Source organism: Terrapene carolina, unplaced genomic scaffold (assembly GCF_002925995.2).
Source record: "Terrapene carolina triunguis isolate 2854851 unplaced genomic scaffold, T_m_triunguis-2.0 Scaffold833, whole genome shotgun sequence".
Taxonomy (NCBI): Eukaryota; Metazoa; Chordata; order Testudines; family Emydidae; genus Terrapene; species Terrapene triunguis.
The window spans coordinates 1,623,955-1,646,080 of NW_020665184.1; the positions used below are offsets into that span (position 1 = coordinate 1,623,955).

At 54.0% G+C, this 22,126-nt stretch overlaps 1 protein-coding gene across 1 annotated transcript in view; it reads right to left on the minus strand.

Annotated features, from left to right (window-relative positions):
- CACNA1A (calcium voltage-gated channel subunit alpha1 A) overlaps nucleotides 1-22,126 on the minus strand; it is a 140,676-nt gene that overhangs the window by 94,218 nt on the left and 24,332 nt on the right. Inside the window, exons 2-3 of the mRNA XM_026660587.2 lie at nucleotides 15,092-15,197; nucleotides 12,523-12,662 (exon numbers count right to left, since the gene is read on the minus strand). Coding sequence (XP_026516372.1) covers nucleotides 12,523-12,662; nucleotides 15,092-15,197 — 246 coding nt within the window. The remainder of the gene's footprint in view (nucleotides 1-12,522; nucleotides 12,663-15,091; nucleotides 15,198-22,126) is intronic.

Sequence of the window (22,126 nt, forward strand, 5' to 3'; positions counted from 1 at the left end):
GCTGTCCCTGCTCCTCCCTGGCCCCACCTGCATGGACCGTGGTGTACCAGTTCTGAGAAATCAGCCCTGCAAGCCGCCTGGGGCAGCGAGATTGGGGAGTCCATCAGAGAGCCTCCCCCCAAAGCCATCCCATTAGCACAGCCTCCCGCCCCTCGTACTCGCCTGTCCTCCCACATACACCACGGCCCCCCACCCCCTGGGCCGATGCACGGTGCAGGCACTGAGTAGATCTCACTATATCAATTTCCTGCCATTGCTGAGTCTCGGGCACTGGCAGCATCTCGGTGCCTCCAGTTCTCTGCCTGTGGCACACAACAGCTTAGTCTCCTGAGAGCCGGGATCCTTTAGTCTAATCCCAGTTGCTGGGCTTGGTGTGTGGGCGCTGGGGGTGACCTGTGATAGACAGGAGGTCACGCTAGGGGAGCTGACGGTTCCTTCTGGCCTTGAATTCTCTCACTCCAGCAGCCGGAGCGGACTCTGACAATCATCCGTACAGTCATTTCCCAGCGCTTTGTCCGCCAGCCCCGTGTGCCAGGAGTTCGGGAGGGGGCGGGTCTCAGCCCAGATGCTATTGACCAGATGTCCATGTCACAAACCCCTCCCCAGCACCACTGGTGCAAACCAGCCCCCTTGCCAGCAGCTTTAGCAGAGACAGCAGACAGGCCACAGAGACGGAGCTTCCTCTACCATCCGAGGGGGGGGGAGGGTCCCTCCATTGCAGGGCTGAGACAGAGACAGACAGAGGGGTGTGTACGGAGCTGGCTGGATAGATAGATCAATCCATCGATCCATCCATCAGCCTTGTTGTACATTTCCCAGAGGCACTGCCTTTGTGACCCTTCCTTTCATCTCAGGCTCAGCGCTGTCCTCCCCCGCCTGTGGACGATCTCTCCCCCTAGGCGTTAGCAGGTACCCGGAGCCACCTGCAGTGATGGGCACAGACAGGTCTGGGGCAGGTCCCTGCTCTGCTCACACCCACCCCTAGCTCAGAGCAGAGGATTCTGGAGGGACCTTGCGGGAGAGGGCACAGCATGGGCGGGGCCAGGGCCTGGCTTATTATATCCGCCTCCCATCTGGGCAGACAGATATCCCCCCATTAACCCTTACCCTAACCCTAACCCTGTCAGTGTGCTCCAGCCGTGTCCTGGAGACACCCTGCTACGGGGGAGTTCTCAGCCTCTGTGAAGGCTACCCAAGCAGGGGAGAGGCACTCTGGTGGGGTCCCTGTCCCATCCCCTGCCCCATTCCCCCCGATCTGGACTCTACATCATCCTCAAACCCCACTTGGCCCACTCCTCCTCCCCACCTGGTACTTCCTGCACATCCCCAGGGCACACCTGCTCCACATGCATTGCTCCCTGTGCCCCCCAGTCCCGACTGCCCCCCTGGTCCTTGCCATCCAGAGCTCTGAGCAAGTGGCGATCAAAGTAATTGTGGGGTGGGGAGGGTCTGGTGAGCGCCGCTCGGGGACCCAGAACAGGGGAAGCAGCAGAGACGAATGGAAGTGACACGATCAGACGGGCAGCCGGAGACGCAAAGAGACAGAAAGTGAGAGCCACAGCCTGAGACAGGCAGAGGAACTAGGGCAGACGCTGCGGGCAGGGCAGGAGTCCTACAACCGGCGGTGGCTACAGGATCTCGCAGAGCCTCAGGCGACGGCACGACCAGCCTGCCTGTACCCTATGCAGAATTAGAGACGACAGGGCCTGATCCCCCTTTGCCATAAGGTCCCCAGCACCACCACCGAGTGCAGGGCGCAGATCGGGGTGGATCAGGGACAGGAGGCGGTGACACTGGTGCCTGCCTCTGCCTTGGCTATTTCCTGGCTGCGGCAAGGCCCACACAGCTCTGAACCAGCCCCAACAGCGCCAGAACAGGGAGACACAGGGCCAGCTCCCATTGGTCCCAGGCTAGACTGCAGCAGCCCAGAGACAAATCTGGGCCTTAAGTGAATGAAGCCGTTTACTGAAGCCAAGATATGAGACACTGCAACAGATTGAGAGAGAGAGAGAGAGAGAGAGAGAGAGAGGGGGGGAGAGAGAGAGAAGAATGAAAAAAAAAAGAGTGTGTCTGGGAAAGGGGGAGCGAGCGATCACAATAAGAAAAGAGGGGTGCGAAACAGCAAGAGGGAAGACAGAAAGGGGAAATGTGGAGAGAGGGAGAAAGGTCACGGCGCCTTTCTGCAAGGTCCCTTTAAGAGGCACTACCCTGCCGAGTCGTTAGATGCAGCAGCCTTTTGATTCATCAGCAGAATCCAGAGCTGGGTTTCTGTTCAGCTTTGATCGGGCCGGGCTGACATTTTGAGCATCTAGACAGGGCCTAATCAAAGGCTCTGGTGAGCAGAGGGGGCGAGGGCTCTGGGAGCTGGACAATGCAGGGTTAGGATGCCGGACGAACGCCTCCCGGCAAGCCCTCAGGAAGCAGCGGCCGTGGGAACGGGCTGTGCCGGCAGATAAGGATTTAGGGCGAAACACAACAGGGGCCCTTGGAAGGCTCGGTCTGGAAAAGAATCGAACTCAGTGCTGAGAAGGAGGGATGGGCTTGTGGCTAAGGCGCTGGGCTGGGACTCAGACAAGCAGGGGTTCGATTTCCCGGCTCTGCCACAGACAGTGAGCAAGTCACGCTATGCCTCAGTTTCCCCATCAGTTATGATGACTTTCCTATGGGAATGTTAATTCCTCCGTGTCAGCTAGCGGGGGACAGGGGTTAGCCAAAGCAGAGCATCCTAGCTTGGCCCCAGCATTAGGGCTTAGAGCGTCCACAGGCGCTAGCGGGTGACAGGCTCCCAGCGGCTGCGGAAGCAGTACCACCAGCATCACACCCTGATGCTAGCCAGGCTGCACCTCACTGAAGCCAAGGGCTGTAGTCAGGAGCCAGGATCTGTCTGCGTGGGGCCTGCACACATGGAAAGCGGTCACCCCATCAAGGAAAGAGAGACACGTGCTGATGGGGATCCAGAGTCATTCTCACTACCTGGGACCCAAGAGGAGAGGTGGCTGCTCCACCCATTGGTGACTTTAGAGCACAGAACCAATCAAAGGAAACTCTCTTTCCAACGGCAGGTAGTCAGCCCCGGGAAACCCAAGAGGGAAGGGGAGACGATGAGGTGGACAGACAGATAGCGTGGGGTATATGGAAAGAGAGAAGTGGGTACACATGGCAACACATAAACAGAGTAGATAGACAGATGTCCTCAGGTCAGATACCAAGAGTGAACTATTAAAGGACCATTCAACTCTGTGGCCATTGATAACTTTGGCTCTGCAGGGAAGATCAGGGTAATCAACTCTGATGGCACACGGCCTGGGCTGATCACCACAGGGGTCAGGAAGGACTCCACCCTGCCCCACTGCGCTGGAAAAGAAGTGGTTGCTTTCCTCCGAAGCATGAGGTATTGGCCACTGCTGAGGGCAGGATAATGAACTTGATGGGGCAGGGTCTGGTCTGGGGCAGCAGAGAGCAGAAGGCCCCAGGAATGCCAGAGCCAGAGAGAGCGCGCACTGGGTCTCAGCTCTGGAGCACGGAGTGTCTTGCAATGAGCAGGTCTGAGCACCGAGGCAGGAGAAACACAAGTTCGGGGAAAGTGAGTAGGCAGCTTTGCAATAAAATATTGTGACAGCATTAAACAGCACTTGCTCCCCATCCACAGAGCCCTGGGAACGTAGGACAATGGAGCAAAGGCCGAGGCGGTAATTAACGTCTCACTGAGAGAGTTTCCCGGGAGGGGACTTCCCCGACTCCCAGAGGAACTGATGATACCAGGGATCAAAGACAGGCACAGCTCTGCCCCGCTGCCAAACACACACACATGCTCCTTAGCCACACACACTCTCCTCACATATACACACATGCATGGACACATGCTGCACACAGGCACACTCCTCACACACTCACGCTCCCCACACATATGCATGCACACATACCACACATGCAGTCCCTCCATGCTCCCCCACTCCTTATACCCAGTACACACAAACCCTCCCTGCACAACCATTTCCAATACACTCCCTACACACATACCCTGGCCACGCACTATATACAGTTCAGTCAATGAAAACACACACATGCCCTGAAGGAAGGGTTCTCTCTCTCTCACGCTCACACACACTGCCCACACTCATCAGTGTAGATTACACATGTTCAGAACACAAAGACCCACACACACCAGGCTACATAAACACGCTTACATTGGGAGTTCTTTCCAGCAGGGACCATCTTTTTCTTCTGGGTTTGTACAGTGCCCAGAACGATGGAGTCCTGGCCCGTGACTGGGGCTCCTAAGAGCTACTGTAACACACCTAATAAACAATGTACAGGGCCTAACACAACGCAGTCCTGGCCCACAACGGGTCTCACTCAGGCCAGAGATCAGCTTCAGCCCTGAAGCAAGAGGTCTTCAAGCTCTTCTTCCATTTCTGTTAGCATTAACGGTTATGACCCTGGCTCCATATAAACATCCAATCCTTCTCTGAATCTTGCTAAATTATCAGTCTCAATGACATCATGTGGCAGTGAGTTCCACAGACTAGCTACACCTAGTTCATAGACTCATAGACTCATAGACTTTAAGGTCAGAAGGGACCAATATGGTCATCTAGTCTGACCCCCCGCATGATGCAGGCCACAGAAGCTGACCCCCCCACTTTCCCTTAGCTCTGCTGTTGAAGTCTCCAGATCGTGATCTAAAGACTTCAAGTCGCAGAGAATCTTCCAGCTTGCGACCCCTGCCCTATGCTGCGGAGGAAGGCGAAAAACCTCCAGGGCCACTGCCAATCCACCCTGGAGGAAAATTCCTTCCCGACCCCAAATATGGCGATCAGCAGAACCCCGAGCATACAGGCAAGAATCTCTAGCCAGACCCTCATTTTACCAGCGATGTCCATTATTGCCTAATTGATTAGAATCACGTAATCCCATCAAACCATTCCCTCCATAAACTTATCTAGCCTAATCTTGAAGCCAGAGAGGTCTTTCGCCCCCACCGTTTCCCTCGGAAGGCTGTTCCAAAATTTCACCCCTCTGACGGTTAGAAACCTTCGTCTAATTTCAAGCCTAAATTTCCCCACGGCCAGTTTATATCCATTCGTTCTCGTGTCCACATTAGCACTGAGCTGAAATAATTCCTCCCCCTCCCTGGTATTTATCCCTTTGATATATTTGAAGAGAGCAATCATATCCCCCCTCAGCCTTCTTTTGGTTAGGCTAAACAACCCAAGCTCCTCGAGTCTCCTTTCATAGGAAAGGTTTTCCATTCCTCGGATCATCCTAGTTGCCCTTCTCTGTACCCGTTCCAGTTTCAGTTCATCCCTTTTAAACATAGGAGACCAGAACTGCACACAGTACTCCAAGTGAGGTCTCACCAGCGCCTTGTATAACGGAAGCAGCACCTCCCTGTCCCTACTAGAAATACCTCGCCTTATGCATCCCAAGATCGCATTAGCTTTTTTCGCAGCCACGTCGCATTGCCGACTCATAGTCATCCTGCGATCAACCAGGACTCCGAGGTCCTTCTCCTCCTCAGTCACTTCTAACCTATGCGTCCCTAGCTTATAACTAAAATTCTTATTAGTCATCCCTAAATGCATCACCTTACACTTCTCACTATTAAATCTCATCCTATTACTAATACTCCAATTTACAAGGTCATCCAAGTCTCCCTGCAGAATATCCCGATCCTTCTCCGAGTTGGCAATGCCTCCCAACTTTGTGTCATCCGCAAACTTTATCAGCCCACTCCTACATATGGTTCCGAGGTCAGTAACGAATAGATTAAATAAAATTGGACCCAGAACTGAACCTTGAGGAACCCCACTGGTGACCTCCCTCCAATCTGACAGTTCACCTTTCAGTACTACCCTCTGCAGTCTCCCCCTTAACCAGTTCCTTATCCACCTCTGGATTTTCCTATCGATCCCCATCTTATCCAATTTAACCAATAATTCCTCATGCGGAACCGTATCAAATGCTTTACTAATTTCCTTTAATCAGTGTTGAATTTGTTCCTTTGAATGTCATTGACTGTCCCCTTTTTCTTGTGTTCTGAGACAGGGATGACCAGTCACTATTGTACAGAGGTTTATCACGTCCCCTCTTATGAGCCTCGTTTCTAAGGCAACAATCCCACACTTTTCAATCTCTCTCCATATGGGAGTTTTTCCAGGCTTCCAATCAGTCTTCTCTGAACCCCTCTAATTCTGCACTGTCTTGCTGGAGATGGGGCTGACAAGGCCAGCACACAGACTCCAGATGAGGCCATGCCATTGATTTATAGAAAGCTATTAGAATATTGTCCGGCTATGTCTACGCTGCACTTGGGGGGTGTGATGGCAGCCCGTGGAGAGGTAGCCAAGCTAACTCCGGGAGTGGAGGAGTGGCGCCGTCACAGCATGAGCTTCAGGATGGGCTAAATGCACAAGGAATTACCCAGTATCCGGGGCATGCTCCACAGCCCATGCTAAAGCTGAAGCCGCAGCTTCTCTGCTCTGGTATCCAAGCTAGCTAGTGTACACACCCTGTGAACGCAGTGTAGACATCCCCTCCGCACCCTCCTCTCCCCTGTTCCTCATACATCCAAACATCTTGCTTGATTGTCTGATCGCCGCTGCACATTGAGCAGAGGTCTCCCCTGAGCCGCCTCCAACACTGCCCAGATCCTGCGCTGGAGCTGATACGAGTTCATTTAGGCCCACAGAGACAGATGCGTGCATATACATGTGCACACAGCTGCACATACATGCACATGCAGATGCACTCACTGGCACCCACACTGCCGAGAACTGCGCTTCTGCTGCCAAAACTGTGCATCTTCCTGGTCCTAAAAATGCCAACTGTGGCCTGAGCACCCCCGGCTGCCCACGTAACCGCTGGAATCAAGGCAGGCAAGGACCCCAGTGACAAAGCAGAAGATCAATAACTCCTGCCACTGCCAGAGCCTCCCTGCATCCTCCTGGCTCCCTCCTTCCCACGCCTCTCTGCTTTCTTTCATTCAGGCAAAGATGCCTCCCTTGGCATGCCGGGCACGTCTGGAAAGCACCTATAAGGTACTAGTACAGGGAGACTCCCTAATCAGGGCCCGAGCTGCCTGGCATACTAATGAGCTCAGCTCTGCTGAGGAGGACGGGGGGAGAGAGGCAGAGATTTCGTGAGTGGCCCTGCTTTCCCTGCTCTGCCCCGCAACTGCAGGAGGGGAGGCCAGGGCAGGGGCAGAATGCTGACGGAGCTGAGCTGGCTGAAAGCTCCCGCTAAGAGGGGGTGCAGCGTTCACTGGTGAGATCAGGGCAGGAGGTGTAGGAGGGTGAAACACAGCACACTCGCTCACACACGCATGGCAGAACATCACACGTGTGCACATACATTCACTATGCACTTCCACCGACTGGGCACACACAATGCATGTGCAAGCACACCATGGACATGCACACGCGTGTAGAGCAACACACTACCTTACACGTTTGTGAGTACATGTGCATGAATGCACCTCATGCACAAACATGTACCACATATGTATGTTTACACTGTACACTCCTTGGGGTGGGGAGCCATCAGGGCCAGCATCGACTGGGCTGTATAAATAATACTATGTGTACATACACATACATCAAACTGCCTCACTAACATACATGTACATGTGTATACACATGGACCATGCACACGTATACTCCCACATATAATGCACAGATACATCTGCACACACACACACACACCAGCAAATCATGGCAGCTCCTGACATTTCACACCAGGCCTAGATAGGGGCTCCCGTGGTTCAGTCACAACACCTGAGATTACCTCTTGCTAACAGTCCCTAGAGTTGCTCCATTGGGGATGGATGGGGGGCAGGGAATGTGCAGTGGGGACCCCATGGCACTGGGAACTGTGCCCCCAGTTGGCCCACTGTAGCCTGACTCCGCTGGCCCCATGCACAGGCGGACTCCCCAGTCTGTGCCGTGGGCTCTGGGTCTCACGCTTTACTCGGACGAGTTGCTGCGCTCTGACACTCCTCAGTGGGTTTGAGCTTTTATAGCTGAAGCCACACAAAGGAGCGTGAGACACCCCACCAGGGGTTTGGAGGATTGGCTCTTCCCCAGCAATTTGATCCCCAGACTCAAGGAAAGCTCGGATTTGGGAGCCATCCCATGTGCTCCCTTCTTCTGCCACCCCAAACCCTTCACAGCCCAGGGTCTCCGACTCCCTGGGGCTGAGGACCGCATCTCCAGCCCCCAGGACCCCCAGTCAGAGCAGCTAGCTCTCTTCTATTGAGATTTCCACGGCCTGCCTGCCAGTCTCCCCTGCAGCTCCCCCCCCCCGCCCCACCCCGCTGGTGAGGAAGAAGCCATTAGCATAGCAAAACTGCAGCAGTGCTAATCGGAGCCTCTCTCGGGAGCTGGGCTGGGATCCCTCCCTGCAGCTCCGAGGAAGGCTGGGAAACAGGAAGGCCAGAGCAGCCCCTCTCCCCTCAGCCTCGTGTCCAAGGGGACCCCAGAAATCCGTCTTCCCATCCTGCAGGAGCTAGTGTGTTTAGGCAGCAACCCCACCTAGAGCAGCCATCATTGCCCGGGTGACCAGGGAAGGAGAGGCAGAGGAGACGGCTGCTGCTTTCCGCAGCTTGTTACAATCAGTGAGTGCCCCACCCCGGGGGGATTCGGGTCCTCTCAAGCAGGGTCTGCATGTGCCTGGCGGCTCTATTATTCTGCCCAGAGCTCAGCTCACTTTCCAAGCACCCCCTTCAAAGGAACACTAGGGGCACAGTGAATGCCCCCCGGAGAACCCCAGGGTGCTGCAGGGAGTGGGATGGGTGACTCAGTAGGGGGCGCTCTCCCCTTGGAGCCAGTGCTGACCTCAATGCCCCAGCAGGGCAGAAGGGGGCACTGTGCTGTTGGCCGTGCTGTCTTTCAGATGACACATAACGACCCTGCTCCCATGTGGTCATCAATGACGCCTGGACAGAGACACGACCCCGTGTCCGACCTCCTCAGTCCAGACGCTGCCCCCGGTGTTTAGACGAGAAGCGATGGTGGAAACGGAAGCTGGGGCGGCAGCTAGGGACTCACTCCCTTTTCAGTGCAGATGCTCTCAAGCAGCCGCTGGTTTAATAAGTGATCAGCCGCTGAGCAGAGGCGCTCAGAGGAAAGCATGAGCGTGGCAGCGGGGCGGGGGGAGGACGGAAGTGAGACAGACAAAGGACGCTGTGCAGCCATTTGCACACAGGTGTGAAACGTGGCTGATCAGGCCAGCAGAGTTTGCCCTGCCCTTTGCATGGGTGTAAACGACCGCACAAGGGGCCGGGCACTGGTGCAACAGGCCAGGAACGAGTGGAAGAGGGGAGCAAGGAGAGGGGACGAGCGGGAGCCCAGGAGAGATAAGGAGGGGCAGACGGTACGTTCCTACTGAACTGCTTGGGACTCCGCAGCCTTGATCTTCTCGGTGGCGACACAGACTAGTCTCCCGTTAGGAGAGGTGTTGACTGCCCTTAGCTTCCCCGCTCCCCCAGCCCCAGCTGTCCGACACTGCCCAGCCAGAGGGCTTGGGTAGCCCTTCCGCTCAGTGCTGGAGCGGGTGACTGCTCTCCCAGTCCCAGGAGCATTTGTCCCAGAGCTGGGTGACTCAGACGGAGCCAGTCGTTTATCTGACGCGTCTCCCTGCCTGTCAGTGGGTGGTGAGTTTCTTCAGACCTGGCTCCCTTTTTCCCCAGGCCAATTTCCACACCCAGTCCTTGGCCTCGTTCAGCCCTCGCCCAGCAACAGACAGAATGACGTGTCTAAGTGCAGTGCCCCCCGTCCCCAGTACCACAGTCACGCCACTGTCCTCTGCGACTCCTGAAACACCTCCGTGCCCAGCCCCGGGGCTGGGATTCAAAGCCTTCCGGTTATTTCCACACTGTGCTGTGGAAGGGGGCATCGGGGACTGTATGATCTGTAGCAGCCGCAGAACTGGAGGTTCCCTGTCCATGCTGAGAAGAAACATTGCTGACAACATCAGGTCAGCAGGGCCTACGCGGAACAGCCCCCACCCCACGCGTTGCCCCCAACCACTGCAACCATACAACATCTGGACCAGGTGTCGTGTGTGGACGCAAGGCATTGGAAGAGCAAAGCTTTTCAAGCAACATCTTGTTGCAATGCCTAGTGTAGACAGGGTCTGCAGGCCAGCGCCGGCTCCTAGGGACAACTTTGTCACCAAACAGATTTGGGGCCAGATCCCCAGCTGATGTAAACTGTCATCACACCAGGTGAAGACCTGGCCCTCTGTGTCTTCTCTTACCCCTCGCTGCTTTGTGAGGGACAAAACCCCACAGCATGACCCAAACATCACAACCGGGATGTGTCCCCAGGGAGATAGGCAGTATGGACCATTGCAGGGGATGGCGAAAGGATAACACGTCCACAGCACAGGTCTATGACCCCAGGCACAGCACAACGACATCCCAAGCAGCTGCACAAATAAGGTCCATACCAATGATAACTCTTTAGCTTGAGACTTGGGTTGGCCCTGTTGCTGGAGCAACTAAGCACCAGGTGTCCCAGGTAAGGGGGAGACCCGGGGTGATTCCAAATGCAATGGCTGGAGGCAGTGGGACCCTTGGGTGAATTCTGTGGCTAGGGAGAGGTCCAGGACACTGACTGTTCGTGGGTCTTGCCCTGCAGGGGAGAGGGGTCTCTGTGACCCATTCATTCCATGGCTTCTCTGTTGAGGCTGCCAGTGTCAGTGCCAGCGGCACCTGCCCACTGGGATTTGGACGGAACCCCCTCAAAATCATGTCATGCAACCAAGCAGAGCGTAACAGCTTTCACCCCTCCCCACCAGGGCTGGATTTCAACCGGCAATCTCGAGGGAAGGCGCGACAGCCCATTCGAGATGCCCTGAGCCATCCAACTCCTAATAACTGATTTCCCTCCACAAACCCCTTTGTATCTCACCAGCAGGCCCCATGCTAAGGGACCTCATGCTTCCTGTGCAAGTTAAGTCCCTTGCTTTGTGGCCTCAACTTATAGCTTAAAAATATATTGCCTGGACAACAGCCAGGGTATAAAGTAATAAAGGAAGTGACACCTGCTGCCTGGAAAGCAACTGCTGTGTCCCCCAAAGTAACGTGAACAGCCAAGGAACAGATCTCGTGCAAAAAACATATGGTAACAACAAAAGGCCAGACGCAGCAGGGCATTCAAAGTGTTAATGCAAACATTGCCCAGGTGACCATCACCAGAGACGCACTGGGCGCACAGTCAGAACTGTGCAAAGAACAACCCTACGCACACCAGTATTGGAGCGACACCGGCTGAAACGTGTAGAAGGAAACCACGCCACAAATATTAGAAAGAGCACAACGGTCAAGTGTCTGCAAGTGCTTTATAAACATGGCCTCCCATGACACAAAGTAGGTAAGAGAAAAGGGAAGCAGCATGCCCCCAGTTCCGACAGCAAGTCAGTGGCAAGACAGGACCCAGGAGTCTTGACTGCCAACCCCCACCCTGAGTTAACTCCTAGATCTATCCTCCCACTGCTGGGAAAAAACCCAGGAGTCCTGATTCGAACAGAACCCAAGAGTCGTGGCTCCGCAGGCTGCTGCTCCGACTAGTAGGCAATATTGTCGTATTCTGCTTCACCACGAAACTTTGTATATTCAAGAATGGAGAGAAGAAAAAATTCCCAGCAGGCCACCATGGTGCAGAACTCGAGAGTGAAAATGACACAAGCCAACACAATGGAAACACAACGTTATTTCTCCAGGAGTTATCCAAACACAAGCGCTGCCCAGCAGATAAACCCAGAGAAATACTAGGCAAGTGAACCAGTGCGACAGGCTCAAAGATGAAGAACCAACTCCAACACGCATCAGCCTTCCATTCCACAGTCCCCGCGGAGGGGCAGTGACAGAGGGCCAGAAGCAGGAAGCCTCGGGGAAGTTAAACGGCAGAGGCCTGCTGAAAGGTGGTCCCAGCACTCATTAGGAGCAGGGATCTATGATGAATGAAAGCTCTTTAGCTCCAGCCACCCCAGCAGCAGTAAGGTCTCAGCACTAGCAGAGAGAGGCCGTTGTTCCACAGCCCTAGAACTTCCACAGCAGGTTGCAAAGCAGCAGGGATACGAAGCACTGGGGACCTGCCTAGAGTGAAAATGCAGCCAGGCCGGCTCTGCCCATTGCACAAAGCCCCAGGCTTTAATAATGCCACTGAGCCCGTCTGTCCCACTCCCCAGCTTCTAAAACCCCATCCGCACATAATCCTCACAACCGCTTTGGGAAAGCAAGACGCACAGATCTGCCCAAGGCCGTATGGACAGAGGCAGAGATGAGAACAGAACACAGGAGTCCCAACCACCTGTCAGCAACTCTAATTACTAGACACCACTTCCCCCTAATCTGGGAATTGAACCCAGGTGTCCTGACTCCTGGACGAATGGCTTTAGCCACCAGACAACCACTAGGCCATGCTACCGCCTCCCGGTTCAAGCAAATACATCATTGTTTGTACCTTGGTCTGCAGGTGACCAACACAGAGATGGAGAGGATAAAAAACAGCTACTCACCCTGTAAGAACCACCACGAAGTCCATCACATTCCACCCATTCCTCAGATAGGAGCCTTTGTGGAAAGCAAACCCTAAGGCGATGATTTTAATTCCAGCCTCAAAACAAAAGATTCCGATGAAATATGGTTCCGTGTCATCCTGGGAGAGAGAGGGAAATGCGGACAATGAAAACAGTAACAAGCCATGGGGCTTCTGCAGGGTCTCAAAGCACTTGAGGGCCACTCATGAAACCTCACAAGCCACTGTGAGATGTGGGGAAACTGAAGCACAGAGAAGGGGAAAGGGACTTGCCTCAGGCCACACCATGGTGAAGTGGCAGGGAGGAAACAGAGGAGTCCTGGTTCTCAGAACCCTGCTCTAACCACTAGATCACATTCTCTTCCCAGAGCGGGAACAGAGCCCAGAAGTCCCTGGTTCTCTGTGTGCTGACTACTGGACTACATTCTCTTCCCATAGAGAAGAGGTTCTGACTGAGGGGGTGGTGTGAATGTCAGAATGGATATGACAATAATTCCAAGAAAACAGTTTTGTCCCAGCTCTACGTGGTCTGGGGTACAAACAGAGAGAGAGAGAGAGGTGAATGGAGATACACAGACAGACAGATTACCAAAAATCCACCCCCAAGATTCCTAGAAGCCCCAAATCCCGTGGAATGGAAACGGCTGTCACTTCCCAGGCATTCCAGGCTGGCTCCGATTTTCATGGCCTGAGTAGGGAGGAATCTAGGACAAGCTGCTTCAGAGATAACACAGCCAGGGTCCGGTGGGAGAAGGGAACTGAATCAGTTGTGAGGGAGGCATATGGCATTGTCCCAGCTCCCAGCACAAGGGCAGAAAGCAGGACATAAAGAGGACAGCTAGAAAGGGGGCTGTAAAGGCAGCCCCCTCTGGTGCAGCGGTCTAAGGGCGCAGCTGCACGGGGAAGCTATCCCAGAATAACAAAGGGTGTGAATTTAAAATGCAATAGCTATTCAAGAATAACCACATGTGTGGACAAATACACTCCAGACTAAAAGTGTGCAGATGGGGAGTTATTCTGATCAGTTTCCCAATAGACATAAGACCTAAGTGTGACACTGCACCCCATATTCTTCACAGGGATATTGTTATATGATTATGAAGTATTGTATGCAAGATACGTCATGTGAGGTGTCATTGGAAAATGTATGGTTTGCTGAACATGACTATCTTATGTGTCTGCAGGTATCATTTTTGTATCTGCAGTTATGAATACTGACTATGTATCTGTATTTCAAATGTAGTTACACCTGGGGAATGCCCACTGGAGAAGATGCTGTCAGTCTAGATAGTGAGTGGGAAAGGGCCTATTCAGGGCAATGGGCCATTAGGAAAAAACAACAGGCCTTAGGACAGTGGTTCTCAAACTTTTGTCCTGGTGACCCCTTTCACGCAGCAAGCCTCTAAGTGTGACCCCCGTTACAAATTGAAAACACTTTTTAATATATTTAACACCATTATAAATGATGGAAGCAAAGCGGGGCTTAGGGTGGGGGCTGACATTTCGCGACCCCCCCATGTAATAACCTCGCGACCCCCCGTTTGAGAACCCCGCCCTCAGGAGAAGCTGATCTCCCACCTGGTGATGAGCCTTCCAGAGAACACTCCACACAGCCTGGGAGTAATGGTTGCTATGACTCTACAAGGACATGTGACCAGGCCACATGGTGCTGGACTCCATCTTGGGATGTCAGTGTTTTTCCATAGACTGGGCTGGGACCCAAGCTTTGAAACAAAGGGTTCCTGCCATATGCAAAAGCTACGTAAGGCAGGGAGTGACATCATCGGGTGTTCTTCACTCCCCGCACAGGAAAACTCCTGGAAACACCCAAGGAACAAGGGCTGAACGGGGGGAAGTGCTGGACCCAGGCTAAAGGGATTTCTAGCCTGTGAATGAAACACCTGGGGATTCCAACCTGTAAAGCAAGTGCAGCTTGTCCCGTAAGAATCTGCAGCCTGCTTGTATCATTTCTTAGGGTGAGAATCTGCTAATTCATATCCAATCTATCTAGTAGAGTAAGCTTAGTTTGCGTTCTTTTGTTTATTTGCTAGGTAATCCCTTATAATCACTTAACATCTATCTTTTGTAGTTAATAAACTTGTTTTTGCTCTATCTAAACTAGTGAATTGGAGTGAAGTGTATGGGAATCATAACTCAAGGGCAAAGGCTGTTGCATATTCCACTCCACATTGAGGGAGGGGGTGAATTTTATGAGCGTACGCTGTACAGTTCCCTGTGCAGCACAAGATGGTATAATTTTGGGTTTATACTCCAGAGTGGGTGCGCGCCTGGGGAGCTGGGAGTTGCCTTAGCTGTAGCTTTCCTATGCAGGGGCTGGTCAGAGAGCCTGCCTGTCACTGCAGCTGGGTGTGTCCCCACCTGTATGCTGGTGAAAGTGCAGGCTGGAGGGCTTTGCAGCTTGTCCCAGCAGTGCAGTGTAAAAGGGAGCCCAGGCTGGTGGGCCAGGGGGCTCGGTGGTACTCCAGTTCCAGGTAGCACCCAGAACTTAGGTAAATCCAGATAAGAAAGAAAGAGACGCCCACACTCACCAGTCGTTCTGACATCGGGGTCTTGTCTTCATCAGGCAGGTGCTGCTCCAGGGCAAGAACAATGCAGTTCGCTATGATAGTCGCTAAAATCATGTATTCAAAAGGAGTGCAGCGGAGTCAAGGAAAGCTCAGCTCGTGGCTTGGCCCCCTGTGAGTGCTGGGAGCAAGGAGGCCCCTATGCCTTGACAACTGGAGTCCCCCTCTCTCAAGGGCGCTGCTGTCTGTGCAAGATCGTGTCTGTCCAAGGGTGTCTGCAGTCAGAAATACCCATGTCTCCCCAATTCCCGGAATCAGCTGCAGGGGCAGATGGAGTCTCCAGGGCCCCGATCCACCCAGCCTTCAGATCTCTCCCTAGCCGACCTCGCTGTTCCATTCAACCCCAGGAACTCTCCCCCATGGACAGCTCGCTGGTGTGTTGAGCCCTGTCAGACCCCTCCACAGGGTCCTAATCCCAAGGATCTGCCTGCTTAACCCTGATGGATGATCCCCCACTCTGTGCGGCGGGGGGAGAGCTCCCCCACTCCCTGCTGACAGCCCGGGAGGGGGAGGCGAGCCCAGCTCTGCTGTTGGTCAGTTTAACTTTGTGCATGTGAGAGCAAAGTACCAGAGTTAAGAGCATCTGATCCTGGTAATAAGCCATTATGCAGTTCAACTGTGTTTGGTGCAACCAAGTTTTGTTGTATTCAGCTAACACCACCAGAGTCCTATTCTTGAGGCACAACCACACCTTCCCTATTGCACAGCCATGCCTACAACCAGTGCATTCTGGGACAATCCAGGCAGCTATCCCATAATGCCTCAGCTGCCAAACCAGACAGGGGTGCGTACTTTTCAGACATGATGGGTAAGGCTACGAGTCTGTCACAGAGGTCACGGATTCTGTGACTTTCTGGGACCTCCAGGAGTTCTGCAGCTGCTGGGGTGGACCCCAGGACTAGCCGCTCGGGCAGCGGCTGGGGCAGTCCAGGAGCCAAACACACTGGCCACTTCTAGAGCAGCCTTGGCAGCTGGCTCCGGGACCGCCAGAGCAGCAGTCAGAGCAGCGGTGCCCCGGGGTCTCTGAGCTGCGGGCAGCTGGGGGCAGTCAGCCCCCACTGACAGTGCTGGGGCTAGCTGTCAGTCCCGGGGTCCCCCAGAGCAGCGGTGCCCCGGGGTCTCAGGAGCTGCTAAGTTTTAGTCAGGGATATTTATCGTAAAAGTCATGGACAGGTCACGGGCTATGAATTTTTGTTGATCGCCCGTGACCTGTCCATGACTTTTACTAAAAATACCCGTGACTAACTCTTAGCTTTAATGATGAGCAATAAGCCAAATTCTACTTTCAGTTACACCAATATAAATCTGGAGTAGCCCCACTCAGGGCCAGCTTTAGGCCGATTCCCCCGAATCGGGCCCCGCACCTAAGAGGGCCCCGCGCTCGCACAGATGAGGGCCCCGCGCTCTAAAGAAGAGCGGCTAACTTAGGCACCTTTTAAAATTTTACTCACCCGGTGGCGCTCCGGGTCTTCGGTGGCATTTCGGCGGCGGGTCCTTCACTCGCTCCGGGTCTTCGGCGGCATTTCAGCGGCAGGGCCTTAACTCACGCCGGGTCTTCAGCGGCATTTCGGCGGCAGGTCCTTCACTTGCTCCGGGTCTTCAGCGGCATTTCGGCGGCGGGCCCTTCACTCGCTCCGGGTCTTCGGCGGCATTTCGGCGGCGGGTCCTTCACTCGCTCCGGGTCTTCGGTGGCATTTTGGTGGCGGGTCCTTCACTCGCTCCGGGTCTTCGGCGGCAGCCCTTCAGTGCCGCCGAAGACTCGGAGCGAGTGAAGGACCCGGAGCGCCGCCAGGTCAGTCATCCCTGCCAGGGCCCCATCGAAACTATTCGAATCGGGCCCCGCACTTCCTAAAGCCGGCCCTGGCCCCACTGACGGTGACGTTATTCTGGATTTACACGGGCAGAGCTGTGGTCAGAGTCTGGCCCAGTGAGTAGATCGGGTTGCTGTTCGCTAGAAGAAGCATGAACTCGCCGTTGAAGCCCAGGACTGGGTGTCAGGGGAGGTGGGGTCTGTACCTGACTCTGGGAGGGGAATCTAGGGGTCAGAGCAGGGAACTGAACTCCATTCCTGGCGCTGCCACTGACTCCCGGTGTGACCATGAGCAAATCACTTCCCCTCTCCATATGTTTTTGCTCTGTCTGCAAGAGGGTGAGGGTGGGGTTCAGAGCCTTATCTAGGGACGCTTCTGAGCATGCTTGGGATGCAGTAGGCATGTGCTTGTAGGCCCCTGTCTCAGGCAGCCAATAGGCCCCCTTTCAAGCCCCATCCAATGCTGCAGCTCCACATAAAAGGGGTTAAACTGATCTCAGCAATTGAGCTAAACACCGGGAAGAAAGCGGAGCAGCAGAGCTGTTGGAATATGCTGAGCAGCTGGGGCTGGGGAGGGGGGCCTGGAAGCTTGGACTTCTGTGGGCTCCTTCTCCCAGCACTAGCGCTGTCAGCTGCTGAGAATCGGAGCTCGCTGCAGGCCCTTCCTGTTCATCGATTGGTTTGTGGGGGAAAGAGGCCTGAATCAGTGGCCTGTGGGAGCAGATCCGATACCGGAGAAGTTGGAGGAGAGAGGGCTAGGAACATGCAGGGCAAGAGAGACAGAGGGAGGGAGAAGGAAGGTGAAAGACAGAGCCATCCAGTTCTGCGGATCAGTTAAATCTTTTGCATTAAACAAATACCCTGAGCTCTGTTCCCCCCACCCCCACGCCACGCTCCTTCCCAGAATGGGTTAGTCACTCCATTGTGCCACCAGATTTCTTCTCCTCTTCAGTCTCCCCACCCCACTCCCCATAACGTCTATGATGCAGAGGGATGCCCTTCCATCCAGGGAGGGGTTCAGAGGAGCTCGTGGGCAAAGGGAGATGGATTGCTTGGTTTGCTCTGGCCAATGGAGAGGGATAAGTAAGATCAGGCCTGTGTCTTGGGGGAAGTGAGTGCGCTTCTGAGGGTGGGTGGTGGGGGATCAGTATGTGGGAAGAATGCTAATAACAGCCAACGTTAATCCCACAATGGTCTAGTAATGCACCTTACTCAGCTAGGAATTAACTAAACCCTGCCGGAGGTGGGTTGGTGTTATTATCACCATTGTACAGATGAGGGAACTGAGGCACGGAGAGGGATGTGATCTGCCTAAGTGGCAGAACCAGGAAGAGAACCCCAGACTCCTGAGTCCCAGTCTCCTCTGCTCTAACCATGAGAACCAACTCCCATCCAGATCCAGTGGTAGAACCCAGGAGTCCTGACTCCCAGTCCCCTCCCCACACCCTACCCGCTAGATCCCACTCCCCAAAAATGAATCCTTCCTGTGCCATTAGACGTCACTTAGGGCACAAACTATCCCAGGTCGCGCTTTGCAAGTCCTCTCTGTTGTTAAGTCTCATAAGTTTTCCCTCTCTAAGTAGCATTTCCTGGAGAGATTCTTTTGGTCAGCCCCCATGTGCTCCTCCTTTCCTAACGCTGGGAATAGAACCCCGAAGTCCTGCCTCCCTATTCTAATCACGCGACAACACCAATCCACGTGCCTGTGCCACAGGCCGCACGTATCGGCTCCGATTGCTCCTGGGGTTACTTCTAGTCACCCTTACAAAATGTTTTTAAAAGTCTGCATTAGACAGACATCAAACACATACATTTTAAAAAACATATTCAGTTGCACCCCATGGGTGAGGGGAACAGGTCTTCTCACTCACTCACTCACACACACACACACACACACAGTTCCTTTTCTATTTTTACTATTTTTGAACAAAATCAAAGCAGCTTATCCTTTAAAAGAAATGAAACTGCTGTCTGAAGCCGCTGAATTGTATTTGACACATTAACTAGAAGACAGGAGGAGTAGAACAGCTGACAAGCACAGCAAGTGGCTTGTTAAGACAGCAGCAAGGTCTAGGGTTTTCAGCCAGGAGGTTGCTAATAGGTTCAGAGGGGTCATGACCATCCTCCCTTTCCTTTTGGCTTGGAGAGAGGCTGGGGGGAGAGTCCTGAAATCTTTTTCTCTTGAAACACAGGGCCATTGTATATAAAAAGTCGAGAACCACTTGACTAGTGGTTAGAGCAGGGATCTGGAAGCAAAGACTCCTGGGCTGCATTCCCAGCTGGGAGCGAAGTGGGCTCTCGTGGTTAGAGCAGGGAACTTGGAACCAGGACTCCTTGCTGTTATCCTGACTTGGGAAAATCACTTCCTTCTGGTGTGACAATATCGAGCTGAGATGTTACACACAAACCAAACTGTAACAGCAAACACAGAGCAAGCAGCCAACGTTCCCACAGGCAGAGCGGCCTGAGAAACTGCAGTGTAACAGCATTCAACGAGGGCAGCTCCTCTGCGCAGGAGCCTGTTTCAGCACCAGGGCTAGCTCCTCACTGAGCCGCTCGGCTCGGCTTGGCCCTGTGACCCTGCTAGGGAGTTTGGCTTTGCTCTGGATGAGTTTTCAGGCCAGCCTCCCACCTGGCTGGGTCCTAGAGCCTGGGCTTCTGCCCAAGCCCGAACGTCTGCACCGCAATTAAACAGCCCCTGAGCCCGAGTCAGCTGAAATGGGCCAGCCGCGGGTGGCTAATTGCAGTGTAGACATACCCTGAAGGTCTTAATTCTGAAATTTACAACATCAGGAGAAAAACAGAGCTTCATCCCCGGCTTCGCCTCCCAGGCCAGAGAGCCCCTGCCTGCCACAGCCTGGTTCCAGAGTGGCCAGCCCTACTGCTGAGGGCTGCAGACTGCCCCACGGCTTGGCTAACTGCACAGCGTCTCATGGGGTCCTTGCTCCCCCAGTGCCCATTGCCACCACCCCAAGCACTGGGAGTGAGCTCCCTGCTCTCCAACCTCCCTGAACCCCAGCCCTCCAGCCCCACGCACTGCGTCAGCCTAGCACACAGCCTTTCTAAAGCTCCACAGGTCCCAGGTCATTTCAGCACCAAGGTTGTAGTCCACACCCTATGGTCTTACTCCATCCACCTGACCTTGAGTCTCTCTACCCTCTTCAGGGACCCGCCCTTTGCTGGATCCTTCCAGCCAAACTTCCCACTGCTGGTGCAGGGACCTTCTTCTCCGCAGCTCCAGCCATTTGGAACAGCATCTCTCTCCTCCTTTCCCGTCACTCTCCACTCACCTAGCACCGGCCTCCTCCCTGTCCTGCCAACCCATCTCTAGAGCCCTGCAAATCTGCCGCTAGCCTCTTCATATCCGCGGAGCATGTTTGCAGATCACGGATCAGATGGGGATACAAATTTTGTATCTCCGCAGGTCTCTCCTGCACCATGAGCACTAGAGCCAACAGCTCTCCCCACCTCCCCCCCCAACGTATCATTCTACCTCCACCTCACTGAAAATCACTGCTGGAAACTCCCACCCCTCCCCCACTTGTGACTCTGAATTCCTCTCTTCCCCAGCTGTTCTTCGGCTCCACCGTCAGGATAATTAACTCTGTGAGGCCTTTTGGGGTTCCATGGATGACTGCTTTGGGCGCCCCCTCCCCACCTTGTTCCCCCATCCTCTTGGCACGCAGCAGAGAGCGTTGTCTCAGCGAAGGTTCGTCTGTAAGTTTTATCATTAAAAAATAAACTCAAATATTTTATGTCTCCACCAAGAAGCTTTTACTTTTGCAAACGGTATTGATTTAATCCTAGAGGCAACTGGCAGCTGTCCCAGGAGTTTAATCAATAGGACAGCACCACCCTATAGAGTCTAGCTTCAAACAACCCCAGCCACAGTTCTTACCCAGGTCTTCAGTGACCAGCACTGCTGATCGTTTCGCGCTGCTCCCCAGTGTGAAGCCAGGTCTGTGGGATGAGAGGGGTCGCCGAATTGATAAAAGTGCCCCTGTGGCCTGATCAGGGCTACAGTGACCCCTTGGAGCTCTCTGCAATTACAGATATTTGTCACTCTTCCAAGGTTTTGATCGGATTCTGACAGGGCCAAGGAGATGGGATGACAGGGAACCAGTAACTTAACCCAGAGATCCCAGGTCTCAGAAATCCCCAACCTTCCTGCCAAGTTCCCCTGGGAACCAGAGATCTCAGGGGTGAAATTAACATGAGTTCAGGCAAGGCTGAAGCTGTGATGTCTTCCTCCTCCTCTGCTGAGCTGTCCTGAACCAGGAAGTCTCTCAGGAGAGTGCAGAAGGGAGAGGGGGCAGAGAAGCAGGAGGGAGAGGGGGCATTGGGTCTGTCTTTCTGCATTTGAGAACATTACCCTGCCCCAGAGATATTGGGTCAACCTCATCCCTGGTGTTGAGTTAAGCACTGGCAACAGGGTTGGGTTGGGCCCCAAAAGAGCGTGGTTCTCCAAAATGAGACGAGACGAGAAGACAAGTTAATGGCTAGCTACATTTACTCCCAACCCTCGTAGGGCTCTGGGCCCCTCCCACTCTCCTCTTCACCCACCCCAGTCAGTGGCTGTGGCTGAACGCCTGCCCGGTGCTGAAATGTGCAGCGCTAGCACCATGTCCTCTCCTCTCTGCACAGATCCTGCTGAAATGTAAGTTTCAACCCCCACGGCAATAATTTGGCAAGAACTCAAGTTCCTGCACAAGCACTGCCTGGTACTCAGGCTCCTGGAGAGGAGCTGGAACTGGCCGCTGGTGCCAAATGTGTAGCAGCTCTGTGACCTGCACTACAGGCCTCCGGAAGTGGGACCGAGACTGCCCCGTGACTACCTCCTTCCTCGTGCTCCCTGGGGAGGCTTTGGCGCTCAAAGCCACAGCCACCTCCAAAGCACAGCGAGGCCGATCAGCTGCTCTGTGCTGTTTAGGATTCAAACATACCCCACAGCTGATCTGCAGATCTCAGAGTGAGTTACTAACATCAGCATCGCTGCCCCCCGCCATGTGGGTCAGCGTCATTATCCCCATTCTACAAAGAAGGAAAGAAATTCACCCCCACGTTCACACAAAGCATAACTAAGAACAAAGCCCCAGCTCCCAGTTCCACACCTCTAATCACTAGACCATCCGAGTGCCAGAAGTCCTCCCTCCCAATCCCCCTGCTCTCACCACCAGCACACACTCCCC